Below are 12,016 nucleotides of genomic sequence, written 5' to 3' on the forward strand. Positions count from 1 at the left end.
TACGGATGCGTTACATTTCTAATTTAGTTTGGAAAGTGTTGTTATCAATGCTTCATGATTCACTTCGCCATTGATGACTTTTGTACTTGTTTATTAGCTAGTTAGTCAAATTTCCAATTTTTATGACCAGATTCACATGTTTATATCATTAACAAAAAATAAAAATAAAAAAGAAGCCACATGCTTAATTAATGTTAAAAAGATTACATGAAACAATGAAATGTTGTGAACGTACGTAGTTTTTAGTGACTGAATCACGTTAATTTCTTCAATGATTCCTTTTCATCTACCTTTTTTCCCTAATATTTCATTATTATGTCAAAGCAATGATGTTGAGTTGAATCTTGTCTCTATTCTACCTCCTACTCAAAAATTAAAAATTTCATAATTTAGGCCTCACTTAGTGTGGAGCAGTGGCGACTCCAGGATATATTTTTAGGGGGTCAGTAAGAAGATGCATTTTGGGTAAAAAGAAATTAATCTTGTGATTTACATGATTTCTTTATTATAAATTTGTCCATAATACGTACTAACAAGAGAATAAAATATGAGAAGTGTTATCTCCACAATAGTTTTACAAAACTTTCCTAATAAATTTTTGGTGATAAGTTGTTATAAGTTCTAATTTAAACTTACTACTGAAATTACTATTTTGCCAACATATAGTAACCAGTAATAATTTGTCACTTAGGATTTGTTATGAAAGTGCTGTAAACATATCGTTTCTCATATAAGATAAAATATAAGTTCATTATATATTGTTTATTATTATAATGAAAATACTAATTATTGTTACTAATATTAAATCCTGGAAATCATCTATTGTTTTTAAATATAATAAACATATTGATTATTGTTATAAAGTGAACTCCAAGCGAGATCTAAATACAATACAATTTTATGTATTAGTTTTGTAAGAACCAAGTACGAGGCCTATGGGCCTTGGATTACTATGGGCTCACAATCTATTTGTAGTGGGCTTGAAGGTTTCCTACTATGGGTCGTTCTCGGCAGAGACTCAAAGCAACGCCCAGTTTGATGTTCACTCTGTCACTCTTTTCTCTCCAAGTTTCTGAACCCCTTCCTCTCCCATCTTTCTTCTATTTATAGCCTAGGTTAGTGGGACGATCGTGATTACAGCCACCGTTTGTGCTATTGAAGGTCCAATATCATTTGATTTAAGTGGATGTTTAGGTGAGAGGGCGGTGCTGCATTTATGATCTTGGAACTTGATTCCATCTGGACCGATAATGCTCGGCAGCTCCGTCTCCCGTGCATACCACATTTTCCCGGGAATGACTCACGTACATGACCGGGAACGTTTGACCGAGTCCACCTTGGAACTTAATACCCTACACTTGTTTGTTATTTATGAATTCCCGGGAATGGCGTAGGACGACTGGACCTTTCGGCTGGGCCTGTGGCCAAAACTAGTACGGGACAAGGCCCAGGGCCTGTATGGGCCTGGGATCACCGTACTGTACAATTGGGGCAGGGCCCGGGGTCTGTTTGGGCCTAAGATCTCGGTGCCGTACAATAGCCCCCCCTTGATTCATACTCGGTCATCGAGAAGAATCAAGGAGCAGCATGGGACCTTTTGACCTCGGGAGTATTTTAGCCTGGGACTTCTGACCGTCATCTCTCATTTAATACTTATCTCAAAAGACGCGCCGTTTCGCGGCGCCAGGCGCAGTCGTCATTATTGCCTGACGGTTCGAGAACCGAAGCGACGTGCGGATTGGTTGTGCTTGGCGTTCGTTGGACTGCTCGTAGACCGCGCCCATTTAATGCTTGATTCAGACGCTTCTTCTTCCTCCACTCATTTTTCTTTCCTCTATAAATAACCTCCCTCTGAACAGCATCCCATTTTTCCTCTGCCAATCTTTAGAGCTTTCTTTTTTCTCTGCCGACCACATTTCCGTGCGCTTGCTTACCCAGTGTTCTTTTCCTCCTTAGAACCCAAAGTAAGTTTTTCTTCCCCTTCCTTTTCCTTTCAACTTTCATTTCTTTGAGTTTACTTTTGTATTTTTAGGCGTTATAGATGGGTTACTCTTACCTCCTAGAGTCCCCGGCTGCTTTGGCCACCTTTAGGAGTAAATTTAACATTCCCAATGACGTGGATGTGGCCTACTGCCATGAGAGCGATATTGAACTCCACCGAGGGCATGGTATAGCTTTCTTTCCTTTGATGTCCATTCTAGAAGGTGGGGTCAGGTTCCCCGTGGATCCCCTCTTAATAAACACACTCACTTACTACGGGCTTTGCCCGGACCAACTTCCCCCCAACTTTTACCGGGTAGTTAGTTGTGTCAGTAAGTTGAACCACACCTTTAACTTACAGTTAGACCACCATGACATTAACCAAATGTATAGGCTCTGTGGGAGCAAAGCCACCGGTTATTACCTAAAGACAAGGGATGCACGGGTACGGCTGATATCATGCCTACCTGATTCGAACAGGAACTCCGCCAATGAGTTCGTTAGGGTGAGCGGCAATTGGTTTGCCGGGGAGTTTCCTTGCCCCCTTAAGCCGCGTGAAGTGGGTTCGTTCCATCCCCTTCATATAACTGCTTTCCTTCGCCTCTCATTTTCTTCCTCTCGGTAAAAAGAATTTTTATGATTAGAGACTAATGCGTCATTTGATCTTTTGCAGACGGCAAAGTGTTTGTGCAGGACCTCAGAGTCGTCCACGCCAAAGACTTAAACTTCGTCCTCCGCTCTGAGATATACGTGCATTGGGACGGGCAACTCCGGGCTTCGCATTTGATTCTCGGTGTGGATCCGGTTTATTCTACTTGGCAGCCGTTCAAGCAGGCACTGATAGTTGACAGCCCCCTGCTGTCGTATATAGACGTTCGGTACGTGAACTTTTTACCGCCGAGTCTTACAACCGGGGAAGCGAGGGAATTTGGCCGGCGGCTTACTTGCGCAGACGAGCTAGCCCCTTTGAGAGACGAATCCGCGGAAAAAGCATCCCGGCGCCTCAGGGAGTTAGCCCACGAAGCCGTACAGCAAGACCAAGCGCAAGAGCAGCCAATCCCCGAGAATCCTGCTGCCGTGAACCAACAACAAGTGATAGAAGCGGCTGCCCTTTTAGCCAGAGCTGCCCGGCCTAAGGGAAAGATGGTATCTAGAAAAGTGCTGTCGGTAGAACGGTTTGTGCCCGGTGCCCGACAATCCAATCAGCCCCCTCCTCCCGAGGGCCGGGGTCAAGTGCCGCAGCCTTCACCCCCATCGCAGGCCGGACGTGCCCGGAAGAAGCAAAAGGTCACCGATCAACCTTCCACTTGCCCGGTCGAGGTCGCTGCCCAGACTCCTCCCCGTCCAACAGGTGGCATTGTTATCCGTGAGCCGCCGACTGAAGCCGGCACGGGGGGCGCGTCCTCCTCCCAAGTGGCTCCTGCGTGGGAGCCGAAGATCCTTCTGGACGGCAAACCATTGCCGTCAACCGCCTGCATTCGGATGTGGGATAAAGGCGAGGGCGGCCGTATTGCCCAATCTTTGGCCGAAGCTCTCCAACTTCCCGAGGATGTGCATGCTTTCGAGGATGGATCCGAGGAGTCGGTAGGGCGCCGGTTAGAGTGGCACGCCATTGCGGTAATTTTTTTTTTGTCTTTCTAGTTCTTCATACAGGTTTCCTTTTGCCTTTTTTCTAACTTTTGTCCTTGCTAGGCTGCCCAAATGGCCCACATTGTGGCTGCTCGGGCACGGGAGCTTGCTGAGGAGAGCGAGCGCGAGAAGGAGGCGCGCGAGGCGGCGGTGAAAACGGCTAAGGAAAAACTGAAGGCCGCCGAGTCTGCTGAGAAGAAGGCTGCAGCTGCCGAGAAGAACCGGTCCCTGGCCGAGAAAAGGTGTGCAGAGCTCCTAACCCAGCAGAATGAGACGGAGCTTAAGCTAGCCCAAGCCATCAGCCTAAACACCTCCAATGCCGAGGAGATAGCTGACCTTAGGGCAGGCTTGGCAGCCGCGGAGCAGAAATGGTATGATGTCGGCTTTGCTGATGCCGAAAACTCTGTAGAGCCGGTGGTTGCTCGGGCTAGGAATATGGGCTTTGAGGCCGGGTGGTTTGCCGCCCTTCAGGCAATGGGTGTTCCTGAGGATTCGCATCTGAGAGACCCCGGCCAAATCCCATTCCCGAGCCCCGCCCCTGCTGCTCAGGGTACCCCGGTGGCGATTGACGAGGAAGAGACAGCCAGTATGAGGGAGCTGGTTGAGCAAATCGATGCTCACGCTGAGCCTGAGGAAATGGAAGCCACCAGTATCCCGACTGTGCAGGAGCTTCTCGGTGAGGCCCCGCCTTTTTCTTTGGCCGGCCAGCAGGAAGTGATACCGCCGAACCAACCTCCCCGCTAATTTTGCTTTTATTTTGCTTGTTCATTTTTATTTTATTGGTTTTACTTGCTCACGTCACCGAGATGCGGTGACCGAACATTTGTTTTATCTCGTTGGTTTTATTTGCCTATGTCACCGGGATGTGGTGACCGAACAATTGCTCTACTTTAATTAGAAGTCCGTTTTCTTTTTCCGTTTGAATTTGTCGAATGAAATTATCTCTGTTCGTGTTTTTGCTTGAACCACGCCAGTGCTATGGCTGCTTAATGTAATGGTACCCCCCGAGAACCTTTTACGCGGCGCTTAGCGTATTTTGAGAGCGCTTTTTGACTTAGTATTTGAAAAAAAAAAGGTCGGGTTAGGCTTTGGCTGAACCGGGAATCGAGCCGAGGGCCAGGTTTTTGTACTTAGAGAATTATTTGTAGGTTTCCACCTGCTCGGCGATAGTGATCGATCCGAGGATCAGGTTTCTGTCCTTAGAGAATTCTGTAGGTTTCCGCCTGCTCGGCGATAGTGATCGAACCGAGGATCAGGTTTCTGTCCTTAGATTATTATCTGTAGGTTTCCACCTGCTCGGCGATAGTGATCGAACCGAGGATCAGGTTTCTGTCCTTAGATTATTATCTGTAGGTTTCCACCTGCTTGGCGATAGTGATCGAACCGAGGATCAGGTTTCTGTCCTTAGATTATTATTTGTAGGTTTCCACCTGCTCGGCGATAGTGATCGAACCGAGGATCAGGTTTCTGTCCTTAGATTATTATCTGTAGGTTTCCACCTGCTCGGCGATAGTGATCGAACCGAGGATCAGGTTTCTGTCCTTGGATTATTATTTGTAGGTTTCCACCTGCTCGGCGATAGTGATCGAACCGAGGATCAGGTTTCTGTCCTTAGATTATTATCTGTAGGTTTCCACCTGCTCGGCGATAGTGATCGAACCGAGGATCAGGTTTCTGTCCTTAGATTATTATTTGTAGGTTTCCACCTGCTCGGCGATTTTGATCGAGCCGAGAGTCAGGCTTCTGTCTTTAGATTTGATGGTGATTCTTCCGGCGCACGGCTAAGGAATGATAAATAGCTTGTACAAAAGGATTCATCATGCTCTTAATTTCAATAGGATACAAGTAATGGCTTACACCGATGATTATGCGTAGAACTTCTTCAAGTTGTTGGCGTTCCATGGTCGGGGGAGTGGCCTCTCATCAAGGTCTTCCAAGTAGTAGGCCCCTGCACCCGCAATAGCTGTGACTCTGTATGGTCCTTCCCAACTCTGAGCGAGCTTCCCTGCAGTCAAGTCCCGCATGTTCCCCACTACCCTTCTTAATACTAGTTCCCCGGCAATGAACTCCCTGCTCTTTACATTTCGGTTGTACCTTTGGGCCAGCTTCTGTTGATACTCGGCAAGACGTATGGTCGCAGCCTCCCTGCATTCTTCTAGCCAATCCAAATGCTCCATCATCAGGTCGGCGTTCTGTACGGGGTCAAACCCGGCGACCCGTGCACTGCATAAGCTCACCTCGGTTGGTATGACTGCTTCCGAGCCGTAAGTCAGGGAGAACGGGGTTTCACCCGTGGATCTCCTAGGGGTCGTGCGGTACGCCCATAATACACTGGGTAACTCTTCCGCCCATCTTCCCTTTGCTCCGTCCAACCTTCTTTTGAGCCCGTTCAAGATAGTCTTGTTTACCGCTTCAGCTTGGCCGTTGCTTTGTGGGTATGCCGGGGTTGAATACTTGTTTTTGATGCCAAGCTTACTACAAAAGCTCCGGAAAGCATTGCTGTCGAACTGCAGCCCATTGTCTGATACTAGCGAATTCGGCACCCCAAACCGTGTAACTATGTTTTTCCATACAAATTTTTTCACGTCAGAATCCCGGATATTAGCCAAGGCCTCTGCTTCAGCCCACTTTGTGAAGTAATCTACAGCCACCAATACAAAACGGCGGTTCCCCGTTGCCCGGGGGAAAGGCCCAAGGATGTCAAGCCCCCACTGTGCAAATGGCCACGGGCTGCTGACAGGATTTAGCTGTCCTGCAGGTTGATGGATCATTGGGGCGTGCTTTTGACATTGTTCGCAACTTCGTACGTATTCGGCGGCATCCTTCTGCATCTGTGGCCACCAAAACCCCTGTGTCATTGCTCGGTGTGCCAAAGATCGTCCCCCGGCATGCCCGCCGCACACTCCCTCATGCAGCTCGGTCAGAAGCTCTTTGACCCTGTCTGGATGTAGGCACAAGAGGTAAGGGCCTGCAAAGGATCTTCGGTACAATTTCCGGTCTGAAGACAGCCAGTATCTGGGAGCCATTCGCCGAACCTTGTTGGCCTCGGCCTCATTCTCCGGAACTTTATCCTCGGCAAGGAAGTCTATGATCGGGCTCATCCAACTTGGACCAGCTACTGCCACCTGCGCAATCTCTACTCCGGCTTGGTCGGGAACATTCTTCACCTGGATGCTTGGCTCCTTTACAAGTTCTACCGTGATGAGCCTTGGCGTATCCTCGGTAGCCGATGAGGCTAACGTGGCAAGAGAGTCAGCGTGCTTGTTTTGTGACCGGGCTACCTGGGATATCTTTACCGTTCCAAACTGACCGATAATCTGCTTTGCCGCGCCGAGATAAGCTTTCATTCTGGGGTCCCGGGCTTCGAAGTCCCCAGTGATCTGATAAACCACCAGTCGAGAATCAGAGTAGATCTCTATGTCCTTTGCGCCCATATGTAATACTGCCCTTAATCCGGCCAACATGGCTTCGTATTCGGCTTCGTTGTTCGAGGCTTTGAACCCCAGTCTGAGGGAGTGTTCCAGTCGTATACCCTCCGGGGTGACAATGACAATACCAGCCCCGGCCCCCATAGCATTCGATGCACCGTCCACAAATAACCTCCATGGGCGAATCTCCGTACTACAGATTATCTTGCCTTCATCCTTGGGTGTAAACTCTGCGATGAAGTCAGCCAGAACCTGTCCCTTCACCGAGCTTCTAGGCCGGTATCTTATGTCGAACGATCCCAACCGAGTCCCCCACTTGGCAATCCGCCCTGTGAAGTCTGATCTCTTCAATAGTGACTGCAACGGATACTCGGTGAGGACGAACACTGTGTGTGCCTGGAAGTAATGTGGCAACTTTCTCGTGGCGTGCACCAGAGCCAAAACTAACTTCTCGAGAGGCAAGTACCTTGTCTCGGCATCGACCAAGGTTTTGCTCACGTAATACACCGGCATCTGCACTCCCCGGTCCCTTAGCAACACAGCACTTACAGCATGGTCGGTGACAGCGAGATACATAAACAGATCCTCTCCGGGATCCGGGGCCGTCAACCTCGGCGCCTTTGCCAAATATTCCTTTAGCTCTCGAAAGGCTTCATCGCAGCTCTCGTCCCATCGAAACCCCTTCCACTTTTTCAGAAGCTGATAAAAAGGCCGGCAACGGTCGGCAGACTTGGAGATGAATCTGTTCAGGGCCGCTAGCATTCCAGTGAGCACTTGCACCTATTTGGGATTGCTTGGTGGTTTGAGGCGGTTTACGGCTTCTATCTGGTCGGGGTTAGCTTCTATACCCCGAGTAGAGATCAGATACCCCAGGAACTTACCAGCCCCCACTCCGAAAGTGCACTTTTCGGCATTCAAGCGCAATTTATACCGACGTAATATCTCAAACACTCCCCGGAGATCTTCGGTGTGCTGCGACTCAATTCTGCTTTTCACCACCATATCATCGATATAAACTTCAACCGTGCATCCAATTTTTTCTCGGAACATTCTCGTCATCATTCTCTGATACGTAGCCCCGGCGTTCTTTAATCCGAACGGCATGACCTCGTAGTGATAATTTGCATTCGGGGAGATAAACGCAGTCTTTTCTCGGTCTTCGGGCGCCAAGGCAATTTGGTGGTAGCCCTGGAAGGCATCCAGGAAGCTCATCCTCGGATGCCCGTACGTTGCATCTACTAGCTGGTCGATCTTGGGCATCGGGAATGGGTCCTTGGGACATGCCTTGTTCAAGTCTGTGAAATCCACACAAACTCTCCATTTCCCGTTCTTCTTCTTCACCACGACAGTGTTTGCCAACCACTTCGGGAAGAATATCTCCTTTATGGCTCCGGCATCCTTCAGCCGCTGTACCTCCAGGTTTACTGCCTCGACGTGTTCCCTCGACGCTCTTCTCGGTTTCTGCTTCTTTGGGGGGAATAATGGATCCACGTTGAGTCTGTGGACAATGAACTCGGGATCTACGCCGGGCACTTCATACGGGCTCCACGCAAAAACGTCCACGTTTTGCAATAAGAACAGCAACATATCTACCCTTTCCCGGTCGTTCATGCTTGTACCTATCTGGAAATACTTGTCAGCATCTGGGAGAATCCTTACCTTCAGCACCTCCTCGGCAACGTCCGCCCCAGCTTCCCCCTGGGGTTTCTGTAATTGCTATGAACTTTCTTTCTCGTTCTCCTCGGTTTGACCGAGCTGTTCGTTCTCCCTCCGGACCGCGGCGACGAGGCACTGCCTCGCCACCTGTTGATTCCCCCTCACCACGGCAACTCCATTCTCGGTAGGAAATTTCACTTTTACGTGAAGGGTGGACGGGACAGCCCCCATTGCGTGAATCCACGGCCTTCCCAGGATTGCGGTGTACGGTGCGAATGATCGGACCACTATAAATGTAACCATAACTGTCTTGCCTTCCATGTTTACTGGGAGAGAGATCTGCCCCTCGGGAATTACAACCCTCCCATCAAACGAGACCAACGGCGTGTCATACTTCGCCAAATCCTGGCTCTTTAACCCTAGCCCTTCAAAGAGATCCGGGTACATGACGTCGGCTCCGCTTCCTTGATCAATCATTACCCTCTTCACCAGGAATCCGCCTATCCGGGCTGTCACCACCAAAGCATCGTCGTGGGGTTGGACCGTCCCCTCGAAATCATCTTCTCCGAACGAGATGGTCGGCCGTCCATCTTTTTTCTTCTTCTTGGATGATTCTCCTTCCGCGCAGGCTACAGTCAGTATCCTTTTAGCCGCTGCTGCCCTTCTTGGTGCGGCATGGATGACTTCGATTACCCCCAGGGGTGGTGGAAGGGGATTCCTTTTCTGTTGGGATCCCTGCCCGGTTTCTCGGTTAACGGAATCTGTTACAAACTCTTTTAAGTACCCGGCCCTTGCTAGCTGTCCGAGATGATCTTTTAATACCCGGCACTGTTCAGTCGTGTGCCCCTTGTCTCTGTGATAGGTGCAGTATAAGTTTTGGTTCCTCCGAGATGGGTCGCCCCCCATTTTGTTCGGCCACCTGAAGAATGGCTCGTCTTTGATCCGTTCCAGGATCTTGTGCACTGGCTCTTTAAACACCACATTGACCCCGTCGATCTGCCCCTCTGGTTCCTGCATTCTGAAGTCTCGTTTCGGTTTTGCCGGCAAAACGTTTTGCCGAGATCTCCCTACTAAAGGAGCTTTCCCCCTGCTTTGCAACCGGTCATCTTCCAGGCGTTTGTACTCCTCTATGCGTCTCATCAGTTGCCTCATGTCCTCGGGGGGTCTTCTCGTCAGTGACTCCCGTAATTCAGAATCCTCAGGGAGTCCCATTCTGAAGGTGCTTGCCGCAATTTTCTCGTTTCCTCCACCGATCTCGTTATAGAGTTCCCAGTATCGGTTGGCATAACTCCGAAGGGTTTCCCCAACCCTCATCTTCATGGAAAGTAGTGCGTCAACCGGCTGTTGCACCCGGCTACATGTCACGAACCTGCTGCCGAATTCCTGAATCAGCTCGGCAAAGCTGTGTATGGAGCCCTTCCGCAGACCATTGAACCATCTTAGCGCCGTGGAACCGAGACTAGAGGGAAAAACCTTACACATTAATGCATCGTTGTGCGCATGCAACGACATCATGTGGATGTAATGGCTAACATGCTCCACGGGGTCTGTCTTTCCCTCATACGAATTGAATGGTGGTCGTGTGAATCTGCTCGGCATAGGAGCCCGTTCAATTTCATCGGAAAACGGTGATCGGGCAGCCATCCGTAGAGCCCGGCTCATTGCGTCCATGGAGGCATTGTGGTGTAGTCGTTCTTCCGGTGATTCTGATCCTTGGTGATCATAACCGTGCGACCGTGAGCGGTTCCGCCGATTGTGTGGTTCCCGTGATTGCCGGTGCGACTCTTGGGAGCGCGACCGGTCTCGGGACCGATGCGTATTAGACCGGCTGGAGGCCTCACCCTGGTTTTTCCTTTGCTGGGAGTTGCGATTCCTTTCATCTCGCCGAACCCTTGCTTCCAGCTCTAGGTCCATTACCAGTCTGCGTAACCGTTCCAGCTCTCGGTCCCTTTCGTCATGCCGCCGATGCGCCGAGACGTCCGAAACCGTCCAGTGTGTCTGAGCCGATCCTTCTCCTTGTCCGGACCCTTCCTCCCTTCTTGAGTGCTCCCTATCTTCCCGCCTTTTTTGCCTTCTCTCCCTCCATGTTGACCCCCGAGAAGATCCCATGGAGCCGCTTGGTGCACGCTCCTCAGACATCCTCCTCGTTTGAGTCTCAGTCGAACCACAGCTTTGTAGGAGGGCCCCACGGTGGGCGCCAATTGTAAGAACCAAGTACGAGGCCTATGGGCCTTGGATTACTATGGGCTCACAATCTATTTGTAGTGGGCTTGAAGGTTTCCTACTATGGGTCGTTCTCGGCAGAGACTCAAAGCAACGCCCAGTTTGAAGTTCACTCTGTCACTCTTTTCTCTCCAAGTTTCTGAACCCCTTCCTCTCCCATCTTTCTTCTATTTATAGCCTAGGTTAGTGGGAAGATCATGATTACAGCCACCGTTTGTGCTATTGAAGGTCCAATATCATTTGATTTAAGTGGATGTTTAGGTGAGAGGGCGGTGCTGCATTTATGATCTTGGAACTTGATTCCATCTGGACCGATAATGCTCGGCAGCTCCGTCTCCCGTGCATACCACATTTTCCCGGGAATGACTCACGTACATGACCGGGAACGTTTGACCGAGTCCACCTTGGAACTTAATACCCTACACTTGTTTGTTATTTATGAATTCCCGGGAATGGCGTAAGACGACTGGACCTTTCGGCTGGGCCTGTGGCCAAAACTAGTACGGGACAAGGCCCAGGGCCTGTATGGGCCTGGGATCACCGTACTGTACAATTGGGGCAGGGCCCGGGGTCTGTTTGGGCCTAAGATCTCGGTGCCGTACAAGTTTATTTCAAATTTGTTAAGATCTACATGGATTTTTTTTTTTAAAAAAAAGATTTAAGATGAAAAAATATACTTTTGTTGTTAGGCTTACTATTCGCCCAGATCAAATTGATTTGTTATGAGTTATTTTTTATTTTTTATTTTTTGTCAAGATGATAGTATTCAAGTTTATTTTAGCTGGGTTTAAAAAAATATAAACCTAGGGTGTTCAAAATTTTATTTTAAGAGGGTTCAAATAAAACAAATTAGAAAATTATATATAAAATTATTTTTTGGCCCAGCTCATGGAGTACATTTGAACCCCCTAGGCTGTACCTAGAGCCGCTCATGGTGCAGAGAGTTTAAATCTACATTTGTGAGGAGCTATTAGAATAATGAATAAGTGAATAAAATAACTTCTTTTGTTATCACCTCAGGTTTTTGGGATTTTCAATATCTACAATTAAAAGAATTAATCCTTATTTTTTCTAAATTGCTTATTGAAATTCAGAGCTCA

At 48.8% G+C, this 12,016-nt stretch overlaps 1 protein-coding gene across 1 annotated transcript; it reads left to right on the forward strand.

Annotated features, from left to right (window-relative positions):
• The first annotated feature begins 1,332 nt into the window (after positions 1 to 1,332).
• On the forward strand, positions 1,333 to 4,705 carry LOC115968549 (uncharacterized abhydrolase domain-containing protein DDB_G0269086-like). The gene is made up of 3 exons (XM_031087967.1): positions 1,333 to 1,964; positions 2,654 to 3,597; positions 3,673 to 4,705. Exons 2-3 carry the CDS (start codon positions 3,124 to 3,126, stop codon positions 4,351 to 4,353), a joined length of 1,155 nt encoding a protein of 384 aa, XP_030943827.1. The 5' UTR covers positions 1,333 to 1,964; positions 2,654 to 3,123; the 3' UTR covers positions 4,354 to 4,705.
• Positions 4,706 to 12,016: the final 7,311 nt, after the last annotated feature.

The sequence above is a fragment of the Quercus lobata genome, chromosome 11 (genome assembly GCF_001633185.2).
Source record: "Quercus lobata isolate SW786 chromosome 11, ValleyOak3.0 Primary Assembly, whole genome shotgun sequence".
Taxonomy (NCBI): domain Eukaryota; kingdom Viridiplantae; phylum Streptophyta; class Magnoliopsida; order Fagales; family Fagaceae; genus Quercus; species Quercus lobata.

Coding starts and splice junctions, on each gene's coding strand:
- LOC115968549 (XM_031087967.1), top strand. CDS start 3,124: ATGGTATCTAGAAAAGTGCTGTCGGTAGAACGGTTTGTGCCCGGTGCC. Junction 3,598..3,672: donor TAGAGTGGCACGCCATTGCG/GTAATTTTTTTT, acceptor TGTCCTTGCTAG/GCTGCCCAAATGGCCCACAT.